General features: G+C 39.7%; 1 protein-coding gene and 1 long non-coding RNA gene across 8 annotated transcripts in view; one reads left to right on the top strand and one right to left on the bottom strand.

Moving 5' to 3' along the window:
• Positions 1 to 347: 347 nt before the first annotated feature.
• SLAMF6 (SLAM family member 6) lies at positions 348 to 27,747 on the bottom strand. Of its 7 annotated transcripts, none has more exons than XM_081487942.1 (10): positions 27,629 to 27,747; positions 19,191 to 19,514; positions 16,719 to 16,982; positions 16,126 to 16,245; positions 15,397 to 15,435; positions 14,134 to 14,213; positions 12,122 to 12,196; positions 11,627 to 11,670; positions 1,873 to 2,094; positions 348 to 699 (listed from the first exon to the last, which is right to left on the bottom strand). In XM_081487942.1, the coding sequence occupies exons 1-9, from the start codon at positions 27,732 to 27,734 to the stop codon at positions 2,064 to 2,066; spliced, it is 1,083 nt and encodes a 360-aa protein (XP_081344068.1). In that variant the 5' UTR covers positions 27,735 to 27,747; the 3' UTR covers positions 348 to 699; positions 1,873 to 2,063. The 7 variants fall into 7 exon arrangements, with proteins under 7 accessions (XP_081344068.1, XP_081344069.1, XP_081344071.1 ...); XM_081487943.1 differs by having other exon boundaries at positions 14,134 to 14,171; XM_081487945.1 differs by having other exon boundaries at positions 11,631 to 11,670; positions 14,134 to 14,171.
• LOC145505542 (uncharacterized) overlaps positions 22,825 to 27,789 on the top strand; it is a 62,437-nt gene continuing 57,472 nt past the window's right edge. The window contains exon 1 of the long non-coding RNA XR_014053098.1: positions 22,825 to 22,924. This is a non-coding gene — a long non-coding RNA (uncharacterized LOC145505542). The remainder of the gene's footprint in view (positions 22,925 to 27,789) is intronic.

The following is a 27,789-nucleotide window of genomic DNA, read 5'->3' as shown; positions in this document are numbered from 1 at the left end:
ACACTGGCACCTTTTGTGATTGCAGCTTCAGAAGAGTGGTGAGGCTAGATGAGAGGATGTGAAAGCTTTGGAAATATGCCATTCATTCTGGAACTCTGATAGTAAAAGATCAAGGATTTTGTTCCTCTCCTTCTTTCACACAGGAATTATCTATAGCCCATCTCTAGGAAGAGGAAAGTCAGGGGTCATACTTGCTTCCTCTCTAGTTGAAAAGTCACTTCTCAACCCGTTGTCATCACCTTGCAATTCAGGATGAAATGTCTGTCTAGTGACTCTGGAACAAGGTTCCCTTCTCTCTGTCCCACATCCATCTGCAGCAGTCTTCTCATACACTGGACCCAGAGGGAGAGGTTGGGTGGTTCTTTACTAAAAACTTCAGGTACACGTTCTAAAGCCACACAGGGTCCAAGTGTTGTTTTGAGGGTGAATTGGGGAGTGGGTAAGGAAGATCAGGCATTGTTATTTTGGGTCTGGCTAATTTGCCCCTTTTACCAACATGATGTGGGGCAAAGCTTCATGGTTTAGTCCAGGAGTTGAAAACTTAAACATTTACCAGGCAGATATAATAAATGAAAGAAATAGGTAGGCCAGGCCAGGGATGAAGTGTAGAGTGCAAGTCCCATTTAGAACAGGATTAATGCTACTCAGCACCAGATAATTGTTTCCCTGTAGAAATGTGGTTTCACTGTGGTCAGATATCTGGAAAACATTAAAAAAAAAAAAAAATCAGGACTTTAAGTGAATTGTTCCAATTTCTCATGTAACTATTTTGTTTTGGCCTTTCCTTAAAATTTTTATTTTCATGTTACTAATTTTTAAAAAAGCACTGTGGGGGCCAAACACCTGTAGATAGAATCCTGGTCTCCAGCTTCCAGTTTGTGATTTTTTTTTATTTGTTACTGCGCAGTTTGCAGGATCTTAGCTCCCCAACCAGGGATTGAGCCTGGGCCCTTGGCAATGAGAGCAAAGAGTCCTAACCACTGAAATGCCAGGGAATTCTTAGATTGTGATTTCTGGTTTAGAACCTAAGAAAATAGGCCAAGGAAATATTTTAGTCCTTCCTTAATTCATACTGGCCACTCCCCACCTCTACAATACTTCATGGCATCCTGGGCCCCTTTTTCTAAAGCACTCACTGATTGATTCTGAGTTATTTTCTCCTCCATCTTTATCTGTTGGCCCCGAGGGAAGTAGAAGGATGGGAAATATCCAAAAGATAGGAATGAGGAAAAGACTGTGTAGCTTTCCCAACTCTTTTAGTTTCTCAAATTCACAAGAAGGCTATTGGTTTTCTCTTACAGGACCTGAGATACCATGTGAGGTTCTGGAGAATTTTCTACCTTCTTGGAATTTCATATCCAGTGGAGATATATGTCTAGATATATGGATATATCAATCATAAAATTACCTGAAAGCTTATAAAATTATAAGCTTTATAAATAATTGGGGAAATACAGGAAGCTATGAAATTATATAACAGACAGCTGAATTAACTGGGTATGAGGATGAATGTGTCAAAGAAGAGTTCTCTGGAGAAATAGTGTAGAAGCTAGGTCTTGAAGACTAAATAAGAATTAGCTAACTTGCTGTGTGTGCTGTGTGTGTTTGTGTGTATGTGTGTAGAAGGTATTGCAGAGGGAACTCGTTATGTTAAGTCACAGAAGCAAGAGAGTTTGATAATTCTAGGAGCTGAATGAAGACCAGTGTGATTGGGATGCTGTGAAAGAAGGAGTGACAAGGTAGTAGGGGTCTTGGAGGCCATGCCTAAGGTTTGGAACTGCCAGCTGGTGTGACTGGGGTCTGCTTAAAAGAGAAAAGGACTTTTCTTCCTTTTTATTACCTTTCCAGGACAGCCAACCACAATTGTCTTACCTCAATCAAAGCAGTTTAATGGTGATGCATTTTCCTCCATTTTATTAAAGAACAAGCTTACTTTCTGGACAAAGAAAAAAAATTTTGGTAGAAATTTTGTAGGCATTGCATATTTTCTTCCCTGATTACAAAATTTATCTTTTGGGAATGGAGCATGCAGGTCTTCATGGGTTTGCCTACAGAATAGTAGATTAGTTACAGTTGATTAATTCCTTTTGTCTCCTGCAAGAAAGAAAAAGGTAATTAATTACATGGTGAGTGTTGGGTGGTCTTCAGGCCTAGAGAGAGCTCTGACTGAGAATGTCCCATAGCAGTGGTACCATTTACTCTTATGAGAAACAGTAGCAGAAGGAAAGGCTTGGAGAGGGAAATCCAGAGATTTTAAATCTAGAGATTTTTTTACCCCTCCTTTTGACATCTTAAGTTTGATATGTGAATTAGGGGTAGAGTGGAGATTCCAAATAGACAGTCTGTGAGGTAAGGCCAGAGGTTAGGGTTAAGATATAAATTTGGGAACCATTAGCTTATAAATTGTATTAAGGCAATGAGAATGACTGACATCATATAAGAAGAACATGTAGGTGGAGAAGTAGAAGGGGCCCATGTCTGAGCCTTAGCTCCAGTCCTTACTGGTCCTGCAAAGGTGAAGGGGATTCAGAAGGAGACTGAGAAGCAACTAATAAGTACGGAGGAAAGCTAGGGGAATCTGGTGTCATAGATTCCAAAGGAAAGAGTGTGTCATTGGTAATACATATGGAGGAAGTTTAAAAGGTTCAAGGAAATATAAGAATCAAAAAGTCTATATTTTATTACCTGGTCTATACTGAAATGTAAGCTTAGTTTTTCTTATAAACTCTTTTCTTATTTACCTCTTAGGTATTCATAGACACATTCCTAGTTCTTGTTTTAGTAGTGATTCCTCAGTGCTATCCAGACTTAAGGTGAATTCTGGTAGATTTCCTGTTCTTGATGATTTAGCAGTCCCTTCCATACCATGATTTCTAATTGTTTTTGCTGTTTTTGGGCCTCCTAGATGTTGAAGACATTTCTCTACCTGCCCGGACTTCCACATTATTCTCATTTTTTCCCCTTTGAAAAACCTTGGAAATCTTATTTTTTTCTTGATCTCCTTGAGAAAAAGGCACTCTCTACCCAAAGAAATTTCCCCAAAACTTTAGGCCATCTTGCATGGGCGTAGAAATAACTCTTCTTTTTTCTTTGATTCCTCCATGACTCTATGGAAGCCCTTCCTTCTTCCTGAACAAATTTCTCAGTCCTGTTCTGCTGACTGATCATATAATTAATAGCCAGTGTGTGTTTTAGTCGTTCAGTCATGTTGGATTCTTTGTGACTCCATGGACTAGAGCCTGCCAGGCTCCTCTTTCCATGGAATTCTCCAGGCAAGAATACTGGAATTGGTTGCCATTCCCTTCTCCAGGGGATCGTCCTGATCCAGGGATTGAACCTGGGTCTTCTGCATTGCAGGCAGATTCTTTACCATCTGAGTCACCAGGAAAGCCCTAATTAATGGCTAGTATTTGAGATTAATTTAACTTTGGTGAATTTTGTTTTGCTCATTTATTGTTCCCACCATTATTTCAGTTCTTCCTTACTCAACTCTCCCACTCTTTCCCACTAAATCTTGAGGTCTTGAGAGCTAGTCTCCATTACATAGTCTCCAGCACATGGGCCCTCTCCAACAGTCCTGGGCTGTTTAAAGACATTTTTAAATTTTAGTTTCTTTTTTAAATTTTTTTTATGATTTTATATTTTATTTTTTAAATTAGTTTATTTATCTGTTTTTTAACTTTACAATATTGTATATGTTTTGCCATACATTGACATGAATCTACCATGGGTGTACATGTTTTCACCTTCCAGAACCCCCCTCCCACCTCCTTCCCCATCCCATCCCTCTGGGTCATCCTGGTGCACCAGCCCCAAGCGCCCTATATCATGCATTGAACCTGGACTGGCGATTCGTTTCACATATGATAATTTACATGCTTCTATGCCATTCTCCCATATCATCCCACCCTTGCCCTCTCCCATAGAGTCCATAATACTGTTCTATTTATCTGTGTCTCTTTTGATGTCTTGCATACAGAGTTATCTTTACCGATTAACTAAATACCATATATATGTGTTAGTATACTGTATTGGTGTTTTTCTTTCTGGCTTACTTCACTCTGTATAATAGGCTCCAGTTTCATCCACCTCATTAGAACTGATTCGAATGTACTCTTTTTAATGGCTGCGTAATATTCCATTGTGTATATGTATCACAGCTTCCTTATCCATTCATATGCTGATGGGCATCTAGACTGCTTCCATGTCCTGGCTATTATAAACAGTTTTTATAATAATTTGGTTAGCTTAAAATCCACCAAACAGGGTTTCCCTGGTGGCTCTGTGGTAAAGAATATACCTGCCAATGCAGGGGGCAGAGGTTCAATCCCTGGTCCAGGAAGATCCCCTATTCACTGGACAACTCAGCCTGTGAGCTGAAACTACTGAGCCCGTGCACCACAACTACTGAAGCCTGTGCACCCTTGAGCCCATGATCTGCAACAAAAGAAACCACTGCAATGAGAAGCCCTCACACCACAACTAAACAGTAGCCCCCACCCACCACAACTGGAGATGTAATTAGTTGCTACATGCATTTTAAAGCACTATTTGAATTTTAACTATCTGTAGGTAAAAAATTAATAAAAAGCAAAAAGAATGTAGTAGAGCTACACGTTTTGACATTTAAAATTTGTTTAAGAAATATTCTTAAGCAAAAAAAAAAGCAAGCTCTAAAAAAATTCCATTCTGGTAAAAGAATTGTTCTTTTAATATGGAATCACAGAACTTCCTTGGTGGTCCAGTGGCTAAGATGCCATGCTCCCAATACAGGGGGCCTGGGTTTGATTCCTGGTTGGGGAACTGTATCCCACATGCCACAATGAAGAGTTTGCACCTCACAACTAAGAATTCACATGCTGCAACTATAAAAAAGATCTGGCATGCCACAGCTAAAAGATCCTACATGCCGCAACTAAAGATTCTGTGTGCTGTAACTAAAAGAACCCACATGTTGCAATGAAGGTTGAAGATCCCCTGTGCCACCACTAAGACTCAGCACAGCCAAATAAAGAAAAAATTAAAAAATATGGAATCATTAATAGTGGTTATCTTAGAGACTGTAGGCAATTTTTGCTTGTGGAATGTTTGAATTATTTACAATGTGCATATATTTGTTATTTTATGATCAGAGAAAGATACACTTTAAAAAGATATATTAGAATGACTTCAATTAGATGGTGGAATAAGAGATTCTAGTCCTTGTCCTACCACAGAAACACCAATTTAACAATCATTCATGGACAAAGAAACCTTTATGAGTGCTCCAGAGTCCAGCTGAGAGGTTCTAGCACCCCAGTGGAACATAAAACCTAAGAATGAGAAAGGTGGTAGAAAGCTTATTTAAAGAAATAATAGCTGAAAACTTCCCAAATCTGGGAAAAAATGGATATCCAGATTCATAAAGTTTAAAGCAATAGAAATAGGTTGAGTCCAAAAATGTCTACACTAAGACACATTGTAATTAAATGGTCAAAAGTCAAAAATAGAATTTTGAAAGCCTCAAGAGAAAAATGACTTGTCAAATACAAGTAAATTACCACATAAAACGTCAGAGGTTTCTCAGCAGAAGCCTTGCAGTCCAGGAGGGACTGGAATGATATATTCAAAGTGCTGAAAGAAGACAACTGCCAACAGGAATATTTTATACCGGACAAAACTATCTTTTAGAAATGAAATAGAAAGACTTTCTCAGACAAATAAAAACTGAGGGGGACCTGCCTTACAAGAAATGCTAAGGGAAGTTCTCATATTGAATTGAAAGAGTGCTAAACAGCAACACCAAAGCAAATGAAAGTATAGATCTCATTGACAAAGGTAAGCACAGACAATCCCTAATTGTTCAACTTACAATTTTTTGATTTTACAATAGTGTGAAAGTGTTATGCATTCAGTAGAATCCATACTTTGAATTCTGATCTTTTCCCAGCTATGAATGTGTGATATGATACTCTCTTGTGATGCTGGGAAGGGCAGTGATCCACAGCTCCCAGTCAGCCATATGATCATGATGGCAAATAACTGATATATTTATAACCATTCTGTACCCATATAACCATTCAGTTATTTCAATACAGTATTTAATAACTTACATGAGAATTCATCAATACTTTATTATAAAATAGGCTTTGTGTTAGATGATTTTGCCCAATTGCAGGTTAAAGTGAATATCCTGAGCAGTTTAAGGCAGGCTAGAAGTATTAAATGCCTTTTGGCTTATGACATTTTCAACTTTCACTGGGCTTTTGGGGACATAATCCCATTGTAACTCAAGGAAGATCTGTATATAGACAACTACAGAATAATGTAATACTGTAATAGTGCCATATAAGTCACTTTTAATTCTAGTATAAAAGTTAAAAGATAAAGGTATTAACCATAAATATAAAAATCTATTAATGGATACACATTTTTTAAAATGTGCATTATGACATCAATAGCAAACAGTGTAACAAGAAATTTTTGTATGCAACTCTTCTATGAAGAATAAAGTTAAACTATTATTAGCTTAAAATAGACTGTTATAAGATGCTTTATATAGGCCTCAGGGTAACCATAAGGAAAACACCTAAAGAAGATACACAAAAGAAAAAAAGAAAGAAGTAAAATCATAAAAACACAAAGAATTATCAAATCATAAAGAGAGGAAAAGAAGAACAAAAAACCAGCAAAATAAAAAAATATTAACAAATGACAGTAGTAAGTCCTTACGTATCAATAATTACTAATTTAAATGTAAGTGGACTAAACTTTTCAATCAAAAGTCTTAAAGGTGCTTGAATGGTTACAATAAAAAGATCAAACTATATTCATTCTATAAGAGACTCACTGGATAGACATAAGCTGAAAGTAAAGGGTTAGTAAAAGATATTCCATGCAAATGGTAACAGGTATATGAAAAGATGCTCAACATCACTAATCATCAGGAAAATGCAAATCAAAACCACAATGAGACATCACATTATACCTATTAGGATGACAATTATTTTAAAAAATCAAACAACAAGGACCTATTGTACAGCACAGGAACTGATAGAGTTCAACATTCAATATCTTGTAATAACCTAAATGAAAAAGAATCTGAAAAAGAATATCGATATATCGATATCTGAATCAGTTTGGTGTATACCTGAAACTAACACATTATAAACCAACTACACTTCGATGAAAAACATCAAAAGATAAGTGTTGGTGGGGAGGATGTGGAGAAAAGGGAACTCTTGTACACTGCTGGTGGGAATATAAATTGGTACAGCCACTGTGGAAAATCATAGAGGGTTTCCTCAAAATTGAAAAATAGAACTACAACATGATCCAGCCATTTCACGTCTGAGTATATATACAAAGGACATGAAATTCATGGATGAACCTAAGGGACACTATGCTAAGTGAAATAATCTAGATGCTGGAAAACAGTATACAATCCTATTTATATGAGTAATATAAAACAATTAAACTTATAGAAGAAGAGCATAGAATGGTGGTTACCAAGGGATAGGAAGGGGGGAAGTAGAGAAGGTGGAATAGGGAAGGTGTTGGTTAAAAGATATAAAGGTTCCGTTATGCAAGAGAAATAAGTCCCAGAGATCTACTGCATAGCATAGTGCCTGTAGTTAACAATATTGCATTTACACTTAAAAATTTAAGAGGGTAGATCTTATGTGCTCTTATCACACACAAAAAATTAAAAATTAAAATGAGAGTGGAGGAAGCTTTTGGATGTGATGATATATTACTATTTACAGTATTGATTGTGATTATGGTTTCATCAATGTATACTTATCTTCAAACTCATCAAGCTATTTGCATTAAGTATGCACAGCTTTTTGTATGTCGATTGTTCCTCAATAAAACATTTATTAAAAAATCGGAGAATTCAGCCCTGAGAAAAAGGAGGATTATTTCTCAGATGAGGTAAATGAATGGAATTAGAAAATTTGAGCAGAGACAGGATGGGAAATAATGTGGAAGTAGTATACACAGACGGAGAGGGCAGTGGCACCCCACTCCAGTACTCTTGCCTGGGGAATCCCATGGACGGAGGAGCCTGGTGGGCTGCAGTCCGTGGGGTCGCTAGGAGTCGGACACGACTGAGCGACTTCACTTTCACTTTTCACTCTCATGCATTGGAGAAGGAAATGGCAACCCACTCCAGTATTCTTGCCTGGAGAATCCTAGGGACGGCGGAGCCTGGTGAGCTGCCGTCTATGGGGTCGCACAGAGTCGGACACGACTGAAGCGACTTAGCATAGCATAGCATAGCATAGTATACACAGACAGTGTATCATTTTTCCTTTCTTATTGTGCTGAAGGCCTGTAAGAAGATTATATTAGTTCAGGTGAACATAATTTAATAATAATAATAACAACAGTAAGAATACAACAATAATGTTGGCTGGCTCTTAATTGATTGAGCTCTTTTATTTGCTAACCATAATGCTAAGGGTTTCAGGTGAATTGTTTTACTTAATTCCCACAAAACTCCATTACTCCATAAACTCCATAAAACTCCATTTTATTTATTAGGACTATTTCTTGAACATTTGCTATGTGTTAGGGATACGGTGATAAACAAAATTGTCATGGTCCCTATTCTTGAAGAGCTTATGGTATAGTAGGAAAGACAGACATTAAACAAATGAAAATAAATATTTAATGACACATAATAAATGGCATAGAAGGTGTGATAGAATAATAGGGGGATGTATTTCAGATAGAAGGGCCTGGGAAGGTCTCTCTTGGAATGTGACATAGGTAAGCTGACACCTAAAAATAAGGAGGAACCAGGCAGGCAGAGGAAGGGCCTTGAGGCAGAAGTAAATAGCTCTATTAACATAGATCATTCTTTCCTCTAATAAGGGAGCTAAAAGAAGATCTTGAAGGCTAAATAGAGATAGTAGAGGAAGAATGATGCTAGTTGAGGGTGGGATGGGCCAGACTGTCTAAAGCCATGTATACTCAACTTTTATCCTGAGTGCATTAGCAAGTCTTGAAGGATTTTAAGCAGACAAGTGAAGGATCTGATTTATGTTAAAAGCAACACTTTGGCTATGTCATGGAGAATGGATTGGAGGGAGCCAAGGGCAAATATTGGGGACAATTGCTCTGAGTTTATTGTAGCATTCAGGTTGAGATGTTGATGGTTGTACATTGGATGGTGGTTGCAGATTTGGAGAAAAATGGAGAGGTCCACTAATTGGAGGTAGAGTCCAAAGGGCCTGGTTATAGAGAAGCTGAGTTCAGTTCAGTTCAGTCGCTCAGTCACGTTCCACTCGTTGTGACCCCATGGACTGAAGCCAGTGATAACTTAGGTCCTTCATCTGTATAACAGGGCTGATCCACTGCTAGCCTCCTTTTTCAGTGTAGGAGACCAAAGCTGGAAGAGGTTAGGTAACATGTTTCAGGAGGTACATCTAGTAAATGATGTATTATGATAAGAGCATGGGGTCAACTCCAGAGAAAATACATGTAACCAGCACACTGTATTCCCTCCCAGTGAGTCACAGTCCTGCTGCTTTCTAAAAGGAGAGAACTGGTTGTCTTCTGAATTATAATCTCTCTGCCAACCATGAGTCCATTTGCTTAGTTACCTAAGAGAAAGTCAATAACCAGACTCGTTTTTTTTTAACCTCTTCCCCCTGGTAACCATAAGTTCATTCTTTAAGTCTGTGAATCTGTTTTTGCTTTGTAAATAAGTTTATTTGTATCATTTTTTTAAAAGATCTGCATATCACTTAGTATAATAATCTCCAGGTCCACCCATGTTGCTGCAAATGGCATGATTTCATTCTTTTTGATGGATGAGAAATATTCCATTGTGTAAGTGTACCGCATCTTCATTATCTATTCTTATACTGATGTACACTTAGGTTGCTTCCATGTCTTGGCTATTGTAAATCATGCTGCAATGAATGTTGGGGTGCATATATTCGTTTGAACCATGTTTTTGTTCAGATATATGTCCAATAGTGGAATTGATGAAGCTCATAGTAGTTCTGTTTTTAGTTTTTTAAAGGAAACTCCTTACTGTTCTCCATTGTGGCTGTATGAATTTACAGTCCCACCAACAGTGTAGGAAGGTTCCCTTTTTTCCACATCCTCTCCAGTATTTATTGTTTGCAGATTTCTTTGGCTATTCACAGTCTTTTGTGTCTTCATACAAATTTTAAGATTTTTTGTTCTAGTTCTGTGAAAAATGCCATTGGTAATTCAACAGAGATTTCATTGAATCTGTAGATTGCCTTGAGTAATATAGTCATTTTGACAATGTTCATTCATCCAATCCAAGAACACAGTATATGTTTCCATCTGCTTGTGTGATCTTTGATTTCTTTCATCAGTGTATTATAGTTTTTGAAGTACAGGTTTTTGTTTCCTTAGGTAGGTTTATTCCTAAGTATTTTATTCTTTTTGATGCTGTGGTAGATGGGATTATTTCTTGAATTTATCTTTCTGATCTTTTGTTGTTGGTGTATAGAAATACAACAGATTTCTCTGCATTAATTTTGCATCTTGCAACTTTATCAGATTCATTGATGAGCTCTAGTAGTTTTCTGGTCACATCTTTAGAATATTCTATGTGTAATATCATGTCATCTGCAAACAGTGATAATTTTACTTCTTTTCCAATTTGGATTCCTTTTCTTTTCTTCTCTGGTTGCCATGGCTAGTACTTCCAAAACTATTTTGAATAAAAGTGGCGAGAGTGGACATCCTTGTCTTATTCCTGAACTTAGAAGAAATGCTTTCAGCTTAACTGTTGAGTATGATGTTAGTTGCAGGTTTGTCATGCATGCATGCTAAGTCACTTCAGTTGTGTCCAACTCTGTGCGACCCCATGGTCAGCAGCCCACCAGGCTCCTCTGTCCACAGGATTCTCTAGGCAAGAATACTGGAGTGGGTTGCCATTTCCTTCTCCAAGGTTTGTCATATATAGCCTTTATTATGGTAAGGTAGTTTCCCTCTATGACCACTTCATGGAGAGTTTTTCTTTTTTTTCAGTTTTATTTATTTATTTTTTAAAATTTATTTATTTTAATTGGAGGCTAATTACTCTACAATATTGTAGTGGTTTTTGCCATACATTAACATGAATCAGCCATGGGTATATATGTGTTCCCCATCCTGAACCCCCCTTCCACCTCCCTCCCTGAGAGTTTTTTTAAAAATCACAAATGGGTGTTGAATTTTGCCAAAAGCTTATCCTGCATCTATTGAGATGATCATATAATTTTTAATCCTTCAATTTGTTGATGTAGTGTATCACACTGATTGATGTGCAAATATTGAAAATCCTTGCATCCCTGGGATAAATCCCACTTGATCACAGTGTATGATCCTTTCGATGTATTGTTGAATTCAGAATGCTAGTATCTTGTTGAGAATTTTTGCAGGCATATTATCTGATGTATATTTTGGCCTGGAGCAGATTAGAAAATGTCATTTGGATCACATTCTGGAAATGATGTTATTCCTTAAATGTTTGACCTGGGTAAGCAGATTCAAGTCTGATAATCCTAGATATTCAAATTATGTTGTCAGGCAGAAACCAAGCTCTGTTCTTTCTCATGATATCAGGAGCAGATATGTAATTCTGAAATTCCTTTGAAGTCTTTCAGAAACTTACACACCATTGTGATTGGTAGTTGTCCTGGAATAACTGGGCTTTCTCTAATAGGAAAAAGAGAAAAATAAAGAAGGTCAATAGAAACCAGAGTGTCAGGCCATTCCTCGTGGTTATAGAGGTGTCTGGAAATCACTATGGGCAGATAGGGATATTCATAGCCTAAGGTAAGATTAAATTAAAAGAAAAATAAGTAGCTTATATCACTTTGCTGTACAGCAGATGTTGGCATAACATTGTAAATCAACTATACTTCAAATAAAAAATAAACAAACATCTATATTTTTAAAAAGTAGGTTAAAAACTCAGTTAAGTGTGGTGATCCTAAAATTAATACAAGATAACTTCCTGGATGTGTTTTAGGTGTGTCCTGAGACTTTCTGTATCTTGTATTTCTGGCATTTGTAAAATGGTCCCTTTACTATTACTATATTTGCGAAACCTGAGGTGTGAGAAGAGAGGTAAGAATGTAAGAACAGCTGGCAATTATGGGCTTACCTCTTGGGGATGATGAACTTCAGAGTAAATTGTGCTAGAGTCATAGTTTTTCACAGGTTTTGAGATTTTTGTTTCCTGTAGAACATAATCATATTGATTTGGCTTACATAAAGAGATATGTACTCATGCACACATATATTTACATAAAGAGATATAAACTCATGCAAACAGATATATTTTTGGGAAAGGCAATGTGACAAAATACGGATGATGTCAAAATTCTTCAGGAGGAAGGCTATGGAGTGGTTATCAAGAGGAACTGGAAACCAAGCACCACTAGCTCTCAAATTTGTGAAGGATTAGTCACCTTTCCTGAGCCCCAAACTGAAACACAGCACTCCAGCAAACCAGTGGGCTCAGGAATCAGAGAAAGACAGAAGGGTGACCTTGTTGGCAGGTAGTGTGAAGGAAAGAAAGCATTCTTATCCTGCATCCAACTCTACTCTCTTTCCTCCATTTTTAAGAACTAACCTACAGGGACTTCCCTTGTTGTCCACCAGTTAAGAATCTGCCTGCCAAGGCAGGCGACATGAGTTTGATCTCTGGTCTGGGAGGATCCCACATGCCATGGGGCAACTAAGCTCATGTGCCACAACTACTGAAGTCCATGCACCCTAGAGCCCATGCTCTGTAACAAGAGGAGCCACTGCAGAATGAGAAGCCCACACACTGCAACTAGAGAGAGTAACCCCTGCTTACTGCAACTAGAGAAAGACTGTGAGCAGCAACACATACCTAGCGCAGTCAAAAAAAAGAACTAACCTACACTACCAGATGGTTATTGCATTACATCTTTGATCTTAGATCTTTACTACCTATAACTGTAGGTATTGCCTGTTCTATTTTGCCCCTGTGATTCTAATAGCCTGGTCATCATGTCATTGGGGTCTCCTTGAACATGGAGAACTGTTAGTATAGGAATACCTTGTCTTAAGAATGGCTCTGCTTGGAATAAAAAAGCCTGATTATAACAGAAGTCCCCCGTGCTCATAGTTTTTGGCATTTTAAATGAATTAGGGTATATCTAGGGTGTTACCAAAACCTCTGAAACTCTCCAAAGTACCATGTTTTGCTAAAGAAAAAGTTAGCAAATTTGCTGGAGATTAGATTCTTGGTTTGTTGCGAGTGATTCATCTTGTCATCAAGGAAAAATTGGAAAGGCAATTGAAATATCTGAGGTGAGAGCATCTCTTGTTTGCTATCTTTAAAGAGCCTACTTTGCAAACATCTGTAAAGGGCTTTGTGAGGGGAGATTTGCTGTGGAATCCAAGATTTCTAGCTAGACCACTGCTTCCATCATTGAAGAATGCTGGCTCTCTTGACTAATTTTTCATTAGATGTGGAAATTGGTCTCCCAGGATGTATAGTGCTATTTAGAAATGTACCCTCTGCAGGTGCTTTATTTTGGGGCTGATGAGGAATTACTGATGCATGGTGGGGAGTTCCTGATGCCTGACCAAGGCCATCCTGTTATGTTGCTAGAGGGGAGGGGACGATTGAGGGCTGCTCATGCCTTTAGTGTCTTTCACAGTTGAAGGATTGCCAATTCTTGTCACTCTTTCTCTCTTAAGAGGCTCTTCTGAGCCCTGCTATTTCCCCTACAAAAGAATGAAAAGCCCCCTGACACAGAATTGTGTCCTTTGGAAACTCTCAATCTTAACTGAACTTTATCCATCCAGCAGATATTTACTGGGCTTCATGCTGAGACACAGGGGAAGAGAGAGGAAGACATAATTTTCACTTTCAGGCAGCTTGTAAGTAAGCTGAAGGGAGATGACTTACTGATGCATTACAAAGTTAGATTAAGCAATGTAAAGCAGGGTATGTGTAAACATTCCACTGGCGTGAGAGCAAAAGGGTGCAGAAAGGTCCCACACATAACTCTTGTCACTGCCTTCACTTCACCTCAGTGGTGTACATCATTTGGATTTAGTCAGATAATTGTGACAAGTTCATGAATAATGACTATAAAAATAATGACCATGATGGAGTATAAACCTGAAAGTACTCACCCTGTTTGAGTGGGTGACCGGAGCATACACAGTGTTCCCTGAAGAGAAGGAAGCGTACTCTAAGTTACTCACAGTTTCTGCTGTTAACACAGGAAGACACAGTCAATGGCTGAAGGATTCTGGTCTGCTCTCCCAGGACCTTGTCAACCCCACGTCACTCTCTGGCCCCAAAGAGGTAGTTGTTTGAAACATTGCCGTTCCTCAGGGTACATTCATTTTCCCAGTCTTGGGAGTTCAGGGTTGAACCAGAACTTTTTCAGCCATTTGATCTATTTCTGACCTCATCTCCTGGGGGAACGTGGTCTTGAGCTACCCTAAAGCCTCAGAGTCTCTCTGGATTCACAGGAAGGGAAGCTTCTGGGACAAAACAGCACTGGCTCCACGGGAGCTAGAGAATCTCACTGGTGAGCATAATGGAGCCAGATTGTCTCACATATATAATACTATTCAACTTTTCAGAGCTCCTTAGAGTGGGTTGGATTATATTAGAGATGAGAAACTGGAGGCTCAGAAAGTTTTACTGCCTTGGTGCGAATTTACTCAGGAAATGATCAAACAAGAATTTGAATGCATGCCTTCTGACTCATAGCTCAGTTGGTAAAGAATCTGCCTACAATGCAGGAGACCCTGGCTCGATTCCTGGGTTGGGAAGATTCTTGGGCTTCCCCTGTGGCTCAGCTGGTAAAGAATCCACCTGCAATGTGGGAGACCTGGGTTCGATCCCTGGGTTGGGAAGATCCTCTGGAGAAGGGAATGGCTATCTACTCCAGCATTCTGCCCTGGAGAATTCCATGGACTGTACAGTCCATGGGATCACAAAGAGTCAGACATGAGTGAGGGACTTTCACTTCAAACTCAATACCCAAACCCTGGCTGAATAGAATGATGGAGTCAGGCAGTTATCTTTGGGCATTTGATGCTCTAATCCTGTCTTTACACTGTGCCTGCTGTTGATAATGGACAGGCCATGAGCCCTTTCACTGGCACTTAGTCTCTCCATTGACAGGATGGGGAATGGCCCTAATCCCATCCCAAGAAATTGCTTGAGTGACCAGTTTGCCTTCTTGTAAGGGACCCTGTAGGTCCTACAGGGGACTGACTTGCACAATTCCAAGTCTTCTTTCCTTGCACCATCTGGTCCATCTGAATAATGACATTCTGGCCTCCTCTCTCATTATCTAGCCCTCTGATCACCCCCCTTCATTTTCCATTTGGCTCTTGCCATCTGTTTAGTGACTGGGAACTAAGAGTCTGGAAGCTCACCAGAACACTGGGTTTGCTGAGTAGAGAATTGAAAGAAACCTGAAAAATAAAATCAGAGAAATTGAAATCTGTGACTGTAGGGAGAAAAGCCTTCCATTCTCTACCCCTGTAGGTGTCTCTCTAGAGTAACAGTCCCCAACCCTTTTGGCACCAGGGACGGTTGGTGGAAGGGGTACTTTCGGGATGGTTCAAACACATTACATTTATTGTGCACTTTATTTCTATTTTGTGGAAATCTCAAGATATTCTTCCTTGACTTTAGGGTTAGAGTTCTCATTTCTATGAGAATCTAATGTCACCCCTGATCTACAGGAGGTGGGGCTTAGGTGATGTGAGCGATGGGGAGTGGCTGTAAATACAGATGAAGCTTCGTTCGCTTGCTCACTGCTCACCTCCTGCTATGTGAACTGGTTCCTAAGAGGCCACAGACTGGTACCAGTCTGGGGCCTGGGTGTCAGGGACCCCTGCTCTAGAGGATGTGGTGGGAAAGGGACCCAGAAGGGAGGGCAGGCAGGCCCTGAGGCTGGGTCCTACATTTTCTACTAGGACACTTTCCTTAGGAGATTAGCACATGTGTATTCACAGCCCAAGTGTAGTCCCAGGGCATGAACTGAGCTGGGTTTGCATCTTCCCTGCCTTTATCTGTCTTCTACAAGACAGAGTTTTGTAACAGCCCCAAACTCTACGTCTCTGAAGCTTGGGAGAAGTAACAATAAGAAGAAAGAAAACCTGCTACTTTTTTCCTCTGAACAAATATTAGTATCAATGCAATGAAGAATATACATGTCAAAACAACCACAATGATAATCCATTTGATATCCAGGTATTCATTTTTCCCATTAATAACATCTGAAAAGAAAAAAAAAAAAAGAAGTTGCACTTTAGACACATCGAGTGAGGCCCAGAGTAGTATTTTAGAGCCTCCATTGCAGCTCTTCTAGACCATCTTTGGGGGTTGGGTGGGTTTATCTATACCCAGAGGTTCTGGGGGTCTGGGCAGGATTTCTGAGAGTGGGAGTCTCATTTAGGCAGACAGGGCAGGGTGGAGCCTGGTAGAGACAGAAAGAAGAAGCAACCTTGCCTTCCTAAGGACTTTGCTGTTGGGCTCTGGGAGGCTTAGAGAAATGGTTGGTGGAAGGGGAGAGAAAAGGAGAGTGCTCTAGAGGAATGAGAGACACAGAGCTCCAGGGGGTGTCTGGCCTCTTCCAGCATCACTCAGCTGTCTCCCACTGGGCCACTATGTTAGGAATCATAAAGGGCATGAGGGACACACCCCACCCCACAACACTCAAGGCCCTCAGAGAGACCTGAGACAGACTTACCTTCACAGACACTCTTGTCAGAGACAGAGGAGGATAAATTGCTGACAGGATTCTCAGCTATGCAGGTGTAGGTCTTTTCACTGAAGCTCTTGGGGTCCCAGGATATAGAGAGATTTGCTTCACTATGAAATGGTTTTCCTGCGACCTGCCACCTGAATGAGACGTTATCATTTGGATTCTCCACAGAGCAGGTCAGCTGGATCTCACAGGTACTATTTTCAGACCATTGGGTGTGATGGGCAACTTGTAAGTTGCTGAGTCGTCCTGTGTGCAGAGAAGAGGCCTGGATAAAGGACAAATGGCTTGGCTCAGCCCTCTGTGAAAAATCTCTATCACTTCCATGTTTCCATGTATCCCACCCACCTGACATTGCTGTATACTCTGTAAATAACTCTGTGTGTGCTGCCTAATTGATGGGATTGAGGCCTGTGGTGACCAAATGATGAGGGACATCAGTATGAGACAGACTAGGCAGTGGAAGAGAGGGAAGGGAAAGACTAGAGTTTCTTCCAGCTAGTCAGGTGATTTTGAGCTGATCACTTTAATTTTTGGAGCTCCAGTTTATTCCTGGGGTCCTTCTGGCCCTTGTTCACTGCCCCTTGTGTAAAGATAATTTGGAGACTATGCAGCCCAGCCTTAGACATTTCAGAAACCAGAAGAGCAGGTGCATGAGCCCTGTTTCCTCCATTATCAGAATTTTCCTAGCTGGGATGGAAGATAAAAGCTTAACTTACTTGGAGAACCAAATTTCCCACAACTTTGTTGGGATATTGGTCCTCATTGGATCTGGTGCTGCCTCAAATGATAACAAAGAGATCTTGATGCAGAGTGTCAGCAAGTCAGAAAGCGGTGTGTTGAGAACTAAAGAATTAGGGAAGGAAGGAGTGAAGAAACAGAGCAAGCAAGCAGTTTATGGGAAGGAAGAAGTGCAATATATCTGGACATTTGAGAATATACATGATGCAGATCAGGTACATGATGCAGATGCGGAGACCAGAAAATATTACCTAAAATTGTGTCAGCAGCTGTGAATCAATGTGAACATGGAAGCAGTACAGGAAAACCTTCTGGCCTAGACTTGGCCCAAGGGTTGAAATAAAGATGACCTAGTAAAAAATGGAATGAATCCAACTATCTCATTAGAAGAGATTAGGCAAAGCATTAAGTTTAGCTAACTGAGTAAGGGTTGTGGAACATACCTTGTTTGAACAGAATTTTTATGTCATGGCAAGAGTGGATTTGGAGTTAGGAAGACCTAGGTTAGAATCATGGCTTTGTCATTTACTGGCTACATGACCACGGACAAATTTTAGTCTCTGCTTGCCCCAATTTCTTCATCTGTAAAACTGGGCAATAATCCCTACTTGGATAATTATGAGGATTAAATGAGATAGCACATAGCACAGCAATGGCAAATGTTTGGCTTGAAAATTTGCCTCCTTCAACCAATGTCCATTGCTGACCTCAAAAACCGATATTGATATCTTACTCCACTTGATGAGTATATAATTACCCACTTGACATTTCCACCTGAATATAATGTATATCCCCCAGTCAACGTGTCCAAAAATATCCTCTAATTGTTCTCCATCCCCCAAGAATAGGAGCCAAAGTTCTTGTGATGGCTCCCAGAGCCTTAGATGATGTGGCTGCCTATGTCCTTACTGATCTCATTTCCTGTTACTCTCTCTTACTCTGCTCACTGATGTTTGAGCCTGCCAGACACAGGGAGAGCCTGTGCTGGATAGCTCTTCCCTCAGATATCTGCATATCTCTTTCACTTCCGACAGGCCTTGGCTCTAATGTCATCTTCTCAATGAGGCCTATTATGACTCCTCCATTTAAAACAGACTGCTGCTTTCTGGCATTTCTCGTGGTCCTTATGCTGTTCTAATCTCTTTTACCATGAGTTTCTCTCATGGCTTACTTACTGTGTTCTTTGTTCATATATTATGTGTATTTTTATTATTGCCCCCATATCCTCTACCCAGAATGTCAGCTCAATGAGGTCAGGGATCTTTGTTTTGTTCACTGATGTATCTCAAGGGCCTAAAAGAGAGTCTCGAACATTATTCATGGTTAACAAATACTCAGTGAATAAACTTAACATGACTCACATTTTTCTTAACACTGAATCTTAGGCAGTTACTCCCAGTTAATTGATATTGGCCCATAAGATCAAATCTTTGCTATCCCTAGCCTAGCACACACAGATTAACTGGTCAATGTTTTAAAAAGCCGATAGTTTTTATCTTAAAATGTCTTTGCACAATTGTAAAACATGTCAGTGTACCTTATGTCTGTTTTTGTGTACTGTGCAATGTCATTGAATTGTTTTGTTTCTGGACCTCAGTCTAGCTCCAAATGCCATACTTTTTACCACAAGTCTATAGTGCATATTTGCAGTCACATAGAATTGAAATATGTACTATTTTTCAGTCCATACAAAATTAGGCCCATGTTTTGACTCACTGAAGACTTGCAGGTTATAGTCGGTATACAGAGAGGAGGTTGCTGTGGTTATCTGCGCACGGTAATGTCCCATGTCTGCCATTGTCAGATTGTTGAGCTGCAAGGAGTAGGACTCGGTGACAATCAGTTGATCTTTCCGTTTTGGAGCAGTCACCTCTATTTTTGCTTCTTTTGGCCGTATGAAGATGACAGAGTTTCCATTGTGAAGCCAGGTGATGAACATGATGTTCTCTTTCACAGGAAACTTTGAGGGAAGAGTTACAGACTCTCCCATGACCCCGTTCACAACCGATGGGGTTGAGCTGGCTTCTGAAACTGAGTTCCCTGTGAACACAGAAGGAAACTGTTGTGACTCTCCCTTCCCTCCCCCTACTTCCCACACCCTTTCTCCTTATGCTGCCAGTCTGTTAGAGGTCACTGATACTGAAGTCCAAAGATAAGATGAAGAGGAAAAGGGTTGGGAGGAGTGCTGAAGTAGACAATCACAGAGTCTCCACCAACAAAATGCCTGGCACCCTTGGTTGATGAGTAGTTGGTCCCAGCCAGTCTACCTTCCCACACTAGCTGGTCACACCTGGGTCATAGCCATACTATCTGACCCCAGCCTCTGAGTTATCTGGGCATGAGATGGAGAGGGACAATTGCATCCAATCCCTGGCACAGATTTCAAAAACTGCAACTCTTTACTGATGAAATATAATTAAAGCTTGACATTTAGTAAATACCTGCTGTGTTCAACATAGTAGGCTTGTGAGATTTAAAGGACTAATATTAGGAATTTACAGTTCTTATACATTACTTCATCTGATGCTGACAACAATTCTGACAGGTAGGATGAATATTATCATATCCATTTACAGACAAGGATCTGAGGCACAGGTAGTTAACTAATTTTCCTCGGGTTACCCAGCTAAAGAATAACAGAGTTGGGATTCAGATCCAACTCCTTTGACTCTAACCATTTTGTGCTCCTTGCATGATACCAGAAGATACTTTTTCTGCTCCCAAAAGATAATTGTCTAGGAGTTGAGAAGATAAAAACTGGTAAGTATACAATTAATACATATAACTTCAAAGTAACATGTAATGGCTACACTCTGATGAGCCTATCTCAGAGCCATTAATGTTTGAGCAAAAAAGGTGAAATGGTTACAATCATTTTTAAAGAAGATTCTTCCTTAACATCCTTTGCCAAATTCCTAGCATTTATCATACCATTTTGGAGCCTTCTGTTCTCTTGTTATTTTAACTTAATCATCTTATTTAATAGTTATCTTATCTTTATATCTGAATATAGAGCCTGACACAAAGTAGGATCTGGAGATGTTTGAATGAATCAATGGATAAGTAACCATTACCACTAGGATTCAGCAATATGTGAACTTAGAACTTCCAGATGTTCAAGCTGGATTTAGAAAAGTCAGAGGAACCAGAGATCAAATTACCATCATCTGCTGGGTCACAGAGAAAGCAAGAGAATGTCAGAAAAACATCTACTTCTGCTTCATTGACTACGCTAAAGCCTTTGACTGTGTGGATCACAACAAACTGTGGAAAATTCTTAAAGAGATGGAATATCAGACCACCTTATCTGTCTCCTGAGAAAGCTGTATGTAGGACAAGAAGCAACAGTTAAAACTGGGCATAGAACAACAGACTGGTTCAAAATTGGGGAAGAAATATGTGAAGACTGTATAATGTCACCATGATTACTTAACTTATATGCAGAGTACATCATGTGAAGTGCCAGGGTGGAGGAATTACAACCTGGAATCAAGATTGCCCAGAAAAATATCAGCAACCTCAGATATGCAGATGATACCACTCTAATGGCAGAAGGTGAAGAGGAACTAAAGAGCCTCTTGATGAGAGTGAAAGAGGAGAGTGAAAAAGCTGGCTTGAAGCTCAACATTAAAAAAAAAGAGCTAAGATCATGACATCTGCTCCCATCACTTCATGGGAAATAGATGGGGAAAAAGTGGAAGCAGTGACAGATTTTATTTTCTTGGACTCCAAAATCACTGCAGACAGTAACTGCAGCCATGAAGTTAAAAGATGCCTGCTCCTTGGAAGAAAAGCTATGACAAACCTAGACAGCATATTAAAAAGCAGAAACATCACTTTGCCGACAAAGGTCCTTATAGTCAGAGCTATGGTTTTTCCAGTAGTCATGTACGGATGTGAGAACTGGACCGTAAAGCAGGCTGAGTGCTGAAAAATTGATGCTTTTGAATTATAGTACTGGAGAAGACTCCGAGAGTCCCTTGGACAGTCAAGGAGATCAAACCAGTCAATCCTAAAGGGAGTCAACCCTGAATATTCATTGGAAGGACTGATGCTGAAGCTGAAGCTCCAATACTTTGGCCACCTGATGCGAAAAGCCAACTCATTGGGAAAGTCCCTGATGCTGGAAAGATTGATAGCAGGTGGAGATGGGGGCAACAGAGGATTAGATGGTTGGATGGCATCATCAATACAATGAATATGAGTTTAAGAAAGCTCTGGGAGATAGTGAAGGACAGGGAAGCCTGGCGTGCTGCAGTCCATGAGGTTGCAGAGTTGGATGTGATTTAGAGACTGAACATTAACAACTATTATCACACCCTCAACTTTCTTAAGAACCCTTAGTTCTCAGGAGAGAATCTGAGTAGGGGAGGAAATTTCTCTTAGGATTTTTGTGCTCAACTCCTGGGTGAGCTCACATTTCCTCTCTCTCAAATTGTCATATGCATGCCTGTCACATGAACACTGCCATAAACTTCACTCCTTACTACATTTTTCCATCAGCATTGCAACATGCTGTTGTTTGTCATTTGACCCTTCTTCCCTATTGAAATCACATGCATGAATATCACAAGCAAAATCTTGAGTGAAAAAAGAAAATTCAGATACAAATAGAATACAAGGACATGCTTCCATTTATTTAAAGTTTAAAAACAAGCAAAATAAATCTATTCTTCTGAAAGTTAGGATAGGGTTACCTTTGAGGAGGAGGGAGGGAGAGCAAGTAGGAGGGAGCACAGAGGGGGTTTGCTGGGCTGCTGGTTATGTGCCATTTCTTAACCTATGTCTGGATACACAGATTTGTTCATTTTATGATTATTCATTGAGCTGACATTTAGGATTTGCAGTTTTCTCTATTTCAGTAAAAGAGGTTAAACAACAAAAAGCAAAACAAAATAATTGCAGTGGCCTATGTGGGACAAGGGCTTCTCTGGTGGCTCAGATGGTAAAGAGTCTGCCTATATTTAAAAGTAATTTTGAGCTTTGGCATGAATATTGATGTTCTCTGCAGAACAATGAGGTCTCCCTAAGTGGTTCAGCTGATAGCAGATTTGGTTAGGACTAGAACCAGAGGAGACTAAGAATTGGGAAGATGCCTCATGACTGCAACAGAAGGCTGCTTTGGGAATCCGTGGGAAGTTCTCTTGTTAGTCACTGGGGGCCACTTGGAGCATGGGGTTGGTGCTGAGGTCTTGCTCATCCTCTGGTGTGGATGTTGAGTCACCAGAAATTTGGGATATGTTTGTTTACAAGTTTCACTCACTCTGGGAACATGAGTAGTGTCTTCGTCAACTCATTATGCCATCAGAATCTGGCCCAGGGAACCTGGAATACTGCATAGGTTGAGATTAGAATGTGAAGTGTCTTGAATGATTATCTGAATGATTTTTTTTCAATGTAGTAAGAAAAATGGAGTATTTTTGAGAAATGAGAAGGAATAAAGAAAGCAGGTAAGACCGAGTTGATTCTGAAAAAATGTCAGAGAAAAGTTAGATAAACTTTTTTTATCTAACCTAGGGGACCGGTTCAGGCCTATCTAAAGGAAAGAGAGATATAGTAGGCTGTTTCAGCTCAGCATGAAACAAGTTCAGGAGGGTAGAAAATATATGAATAGCCGATAAGCACACGATAAGATGCTCAATATCATTAATTGTTATGGAAATGCAAATCAAAACCTCTATGAAATGTCTTTACATCTACTAAGATGGTGACTAATAATAATAACAACAATAAAAATAATTGGAAAATAAGTGTTGGTAAGGATGTGGAGAAATTAGAACACATTGCTGGTGGGAATGCAAACTGGTACAGCCACTGTGAAAAAACTATTTAGTGATCCCTCAAAAAATTAAGTACAGCATTATCATTTGATCCAGCAGTTTCATTCCCAGAGCTGAAAACAAAAACTTGTACAAAAGTCTCCATAAAAGTACTATTTGAAAAAGCCAAAAGCTGGAAACAACACAAATGTCTATCAGGAGGTGTGTGGATAAATAAGTTATGGTACACACATACAATGGAATATCATTCAGCAATAAAAAGGAATGAAGTATCGATACATGATACAATAGGAATAAATCTTGAATATATTTTACTAAGAGAAAGAAGTTAGACATAAAAATTCACAGATTACATGATTTCATTTATATGAAATATCCAGAAGAGGTAAATTCATTGAGACAGAAAGCAGATTAATGTTTGAAGGGGGATAGGTGGGGAGAGAAATGAGAAGGGATTGCTTAATGAGTACAAGGTTTTCTTTTGGGGTGGCGAAATGTTCTGGAGCAATAGAATTGGTGGTTGCCCAATGCTGTGAATTTACTAAATGTCACTGAATTTACTAAATGTCACTGAATTTGTACACTTGAATATTGTTATTTTATGTTTTGTGGATTGCACCTTAATGAAAAAAAAAAAAAGGAAGAAAGACAACAGTCTGCTTGAGCATGGAAACCCAACTGAGGCTAGGTCTGGAGTGACACTGAAAACTGGGAGGCATGGAAGCCTGGCAGTCCAGTGGGCACTGACTGCAGATTCTGAGAGGTGGAAGGACCCAGTTGTTCTTGATGATAATGACAAAATGTAAAACAACTCTCTGCCTGTGGTGAGCAACAATAAACATTGATAGGTGTGGATGGTTGGTAAGAAGTAGATAATGCTGCTCAGGGGAAGGGGAGTCACTGGATTATAGTCTCTGAGCAGAAAAACCTGCAAAGTTTTTAGCTCAAAACCTCAGAATCATTTGGTTGGCCCATGTGTATTGGTTGTAACATGTATTTCCTACTACTGTTCTCTCTTGAACATCAGAATACCTGTATCTGCTTCTTGTAAACACACTCAAAGAATTAGTTCTTATTTCTCCATCCTTCCAACACCATTGTGACTAAAGTCTCATGTGTGGTCCATGGAGCAGCACTGGTGTTGCTTGGGAACTTGTCATAAATGCAGAGACTTAGTCTCCTTTCCAGAATCAGCATTATAATAAGATACCCTAATACTTTGTATGCATATTAACATTTGATAAGTTCCCACCTAGAAAGAATTAAATGTAGAAGCAAGTGAGATTCATTTTCTCCAGGACATGATGATGTTTGCTCTCAATTATACCTATTGGAATTATTTCTTAACATGGTTTATCTTTACAGCTAAATTTCCTAAAAGGAGCAAGTTATGGTGTCTGGCCCCTTGAAAGAATGTAGGCTGGCATGAGTCATCTTGATGCTTGCTTCAAGATTGATTTTATTTTTACCATACTCTTGTCACAGTGGTTTTCTTTCCCTTCCTTAATCATTCTGAACTCTTCCCTGCACCAGGGCCTTTGCACATGTAATGTCCACTGCTTCATTAGACTCCTCCCCTGTTTGACTTCTCTTTAAATATCAGTTGAGATGCTACTTTTCCAGAAAATCCTTTCTACACCACCTCCATCTAAAGCAAGTCCTCTTGTTTTTCTATCCCATGGTCCTGAAACCAAGCAGGACCCTGTGGGGCTCACGGACACAGAAACCTTTCTGTCCGGCATATCTTGTTTGTAGGGAATAGACTCCAGCATTCATGACCTTCCCTGGTTCCTAAGGGCAGATCATAGCAATTGCTAATGAGGAAAGGGAAGGGTTGCAGACACAAGGGAGGAGCAGTAAAAACAATGGTGCAGCCTTGGGGCAAGGTCCTGGTTCTGCCCTAAGGGATGCACAACAATATCTTTGAGCTCTTTATACTAATAGAACTAACACTCCCAACAAATGGAAGATGTCAGCCTTCTTCATTCCAGATTACAGGAACTAGAGAAGCTCTTCTAGAAGACCACCTCAGGCCAGATTAAAGGAACCACAGAAACTCATCAGATTATCTGAGACTAGATTAAAATAGTACAGGCCCTGTACACACCCTAATCTTATTAGCAACCCTACCCTTGAATAGTTGCTATAAAACTCCTCGCCAAATCCTCCCAGGTTGGAACACATGGTTTTCGAGAGCTGAAGCCTGCTGTGTCTCCCTTCTCCTGGCAAACCAATAAAGCTATTCTTTTCTACTTCACCCCAAACTCTGTCTCTGAGATTTGATTCGGCACCAATGCACAGAGGCCGAGTTTTCAGCATCAGTACCCTGCTTATTATCTTCTTAGTATCACAATTTATAATTACCAATACATTTATGTGAATATATAGCTGTTTGTAAACTATGCAGCATAGTAAAATGATTACGGATAGACTCTGGAGCCAGTCTCCCTAAATTATAACCCTGCAAATTACTGCTTTCTTCCTGGACCTCAGAACACCTGCAAACACATTCAAGTATGTTTCATTTTGTATACCATCCTCACTTCCCCTACAACAGTGTGACATTAAGCAAGTTACTCAAGCATTGTATGCCTTCTTTCCTCTTCCTTAAAGTGGGGATAGGAATAGTGTATATTTCATAGGGTCCTTGTGAGAAATATTAATGGGAATGGGGAGAAAAATGGGAATTTTAACCTGAGGACATTCAGAATATTGAATTCTAAAGATGAGTTCAATTTTGCAAGGAGGCAAAGACAGAGCTCTCTTGTCTTTGCCTCCGTGGCTCCTGGGCCAGGGAGTAGCTCTTGACTGTATAATTTTCTTCTCTTTCTGCTTTTGTACATATTCCCCAAGTTTCTGTCCTCCTTACAATTTTCTCCTTAGCTTTATTTATTATTTCTATGCTGTGAGTTCCAAGCCTCCAGCTTCAGCTCTACCTCTAGACCTAAATTTCCAGCTGTTTTCAGGAAATCTTCTCATGAATATCACACTAACATCTTAAAATTAGTAGGTCCAAAACTGAAATCATCTTCTCATGATGGCTGCTCCCTCCTCCCCCTTCCCAACTTTGTAAACTTTTTGGCTATTCTGTCTGAAATTTCACTGCCCCCAATATTTAATCTCTCCTTTCCTTGCTTGATTTGTTTCCTCCTTATCATTTATCACTATCCAATATACTTATTTATTTTGTTTCACTTATTTATTTTGTTTATAACTTGTCTCCTCTGCTAAAATGTTAACTTTGTGAGGGCAGAAATTTTTTTCTGCTTCATTCATGGTGTACACTCAGAAACTAGAACAGTGCCAGGCATCCAGTAGGTCCTCAATGATTGTTTATTGGATGACAATGAATTCTCTCCCCTCTTCATTCCCATTGCCAAGTAATCTAGCTAATTCTACATCTGTGGCGATTCTTGCTTCTGTCCTTTCTCTTGTTCTGCTACCATTTTGATTCAACTGTCACTGTTCCTCAAAACTATCACAAGAGCTTGCCACCTACTGGCTAATGAAATCTGTGCAAGTTATTTCAAAAGGGGATTATAATAGTACAGACTCCCGGAACTGTCAAAAAGCTTATGTATATGATGTAAGTATAGCATTTGACCCAGTGCCTGGAACAGTATGAGCCCACTGTGAATATTAACTATTTTTGCCTGCTACCCTGGGCTAGTTCTGGGATAGCTTTCTTGTCTTGTCTCCTGCTCCTTCCTGTACTTTGGCCCCAGTGGACCACTTGTGTTTCCCCAAAACCTGACATGAACCTTCAAGTTTTCCACATAATGGACAGCAGGGAATGAGAAGCATGTAGGATCTGAGAATTCCTGTCTGGCAGATTAGGTATTGCTGGACTAGCTAATCCCTGATTTGCATCAAAGGAAAGGAAATCTGAAGAGTAGTTTTTTTCACAGCAAAAACCGAGAAGGGTTCAGAAATTTCAGCTAAGCAGAACCATAGATTTTCAATATTTTCGATGAGGATGTTGAGGCTTAGAAGGAACATGTAGCCTACTTGTGATTACGCAGTAAGATAGTAGCTACTCTGGTGAGAAGTCTTCTTTTCTTAACCTTAGCTCTCTTTATACCACAACATGCTGGTTATAAACCCCAATCGTGTCTTAGAAAAGCTCATTTCCCATGCCCCAGAATATAATTCATTTAAATGCAGACACAATTGAAGCTGTTAACTCTAAACGATCTCAGGCCGTAAGCTTTTAAGTTGAGAGGCAATGGCAGTTTATCAGGCACCTCTGTGAGCCCCACCGGATCTCTTAGTAGAGACACAGACAGACATCTAAATATGTAGGTGATTTAGATCAAGCAAACTGCCCAAAACCAGGAGTCAAACTTGACTACATGGGTATACCTCAGTATTTACCTGGGCCAAGACAGGAGACAAGCGTGAAAGACTGGAACAGCCAGATCATGCTCTTAGCAGTGGAGAATGATGTTGGAGACTTCAAGACAGTCAGCGTTCTTGCCATTCTCTCATAAACTGAAAGTGCTTCTTATCGACACTGCCTATTTCCTCTCAGAGGC

The sequence above is a fragment of the Giraffa tippelskirchi genome, chromosome 5 (genome assembly GCF_054371585.1).
Source record: "Giraffa tippelskirchi isolate mGirTip1 chromosome 5, T2T-mGirTip1v1.2.pri, whole genome shotgun sequence".
NCBI lineage: Eukaryota > Metazoa > Chordata > Mammalia > Artiodactyla > Giraffidae > Giraffa > Giraffa tippelskirchi.
The sequence above is the reverse complement of the archived record's forward strand: the minus strand, read 5'-3'. Positions and strand labels throughout refer to the sequence as shown.

What these genes read in the sequence shown, in the direction of transcription:
- SLAMF6 (XM_081487942.1), bottom strand. Translation starts at nt 27,734, where the DNA reads ATGGCAAGAACGCTGACTGTCTTGAAGTCTCCAACATCATTCTCCACT. An exon ending in CGGTCACCCACTCAAACAGG is followed by an intron (nt 12,197 to 14,133) that starts GTGAGTACTTTC and finishes TATGTTCTACAG; the next exon opens with GAAACAAAAATCTCAAAACC. An exon ending in AAGTTCATCATCCCCAAGAG is followed by an intron (nt 11,671 to 12,121) that starts GTAAGCCCATAA and finishes TTTTCCTATTAG; the next exon opens with AGAAAGCCCAGTTATTCCAG.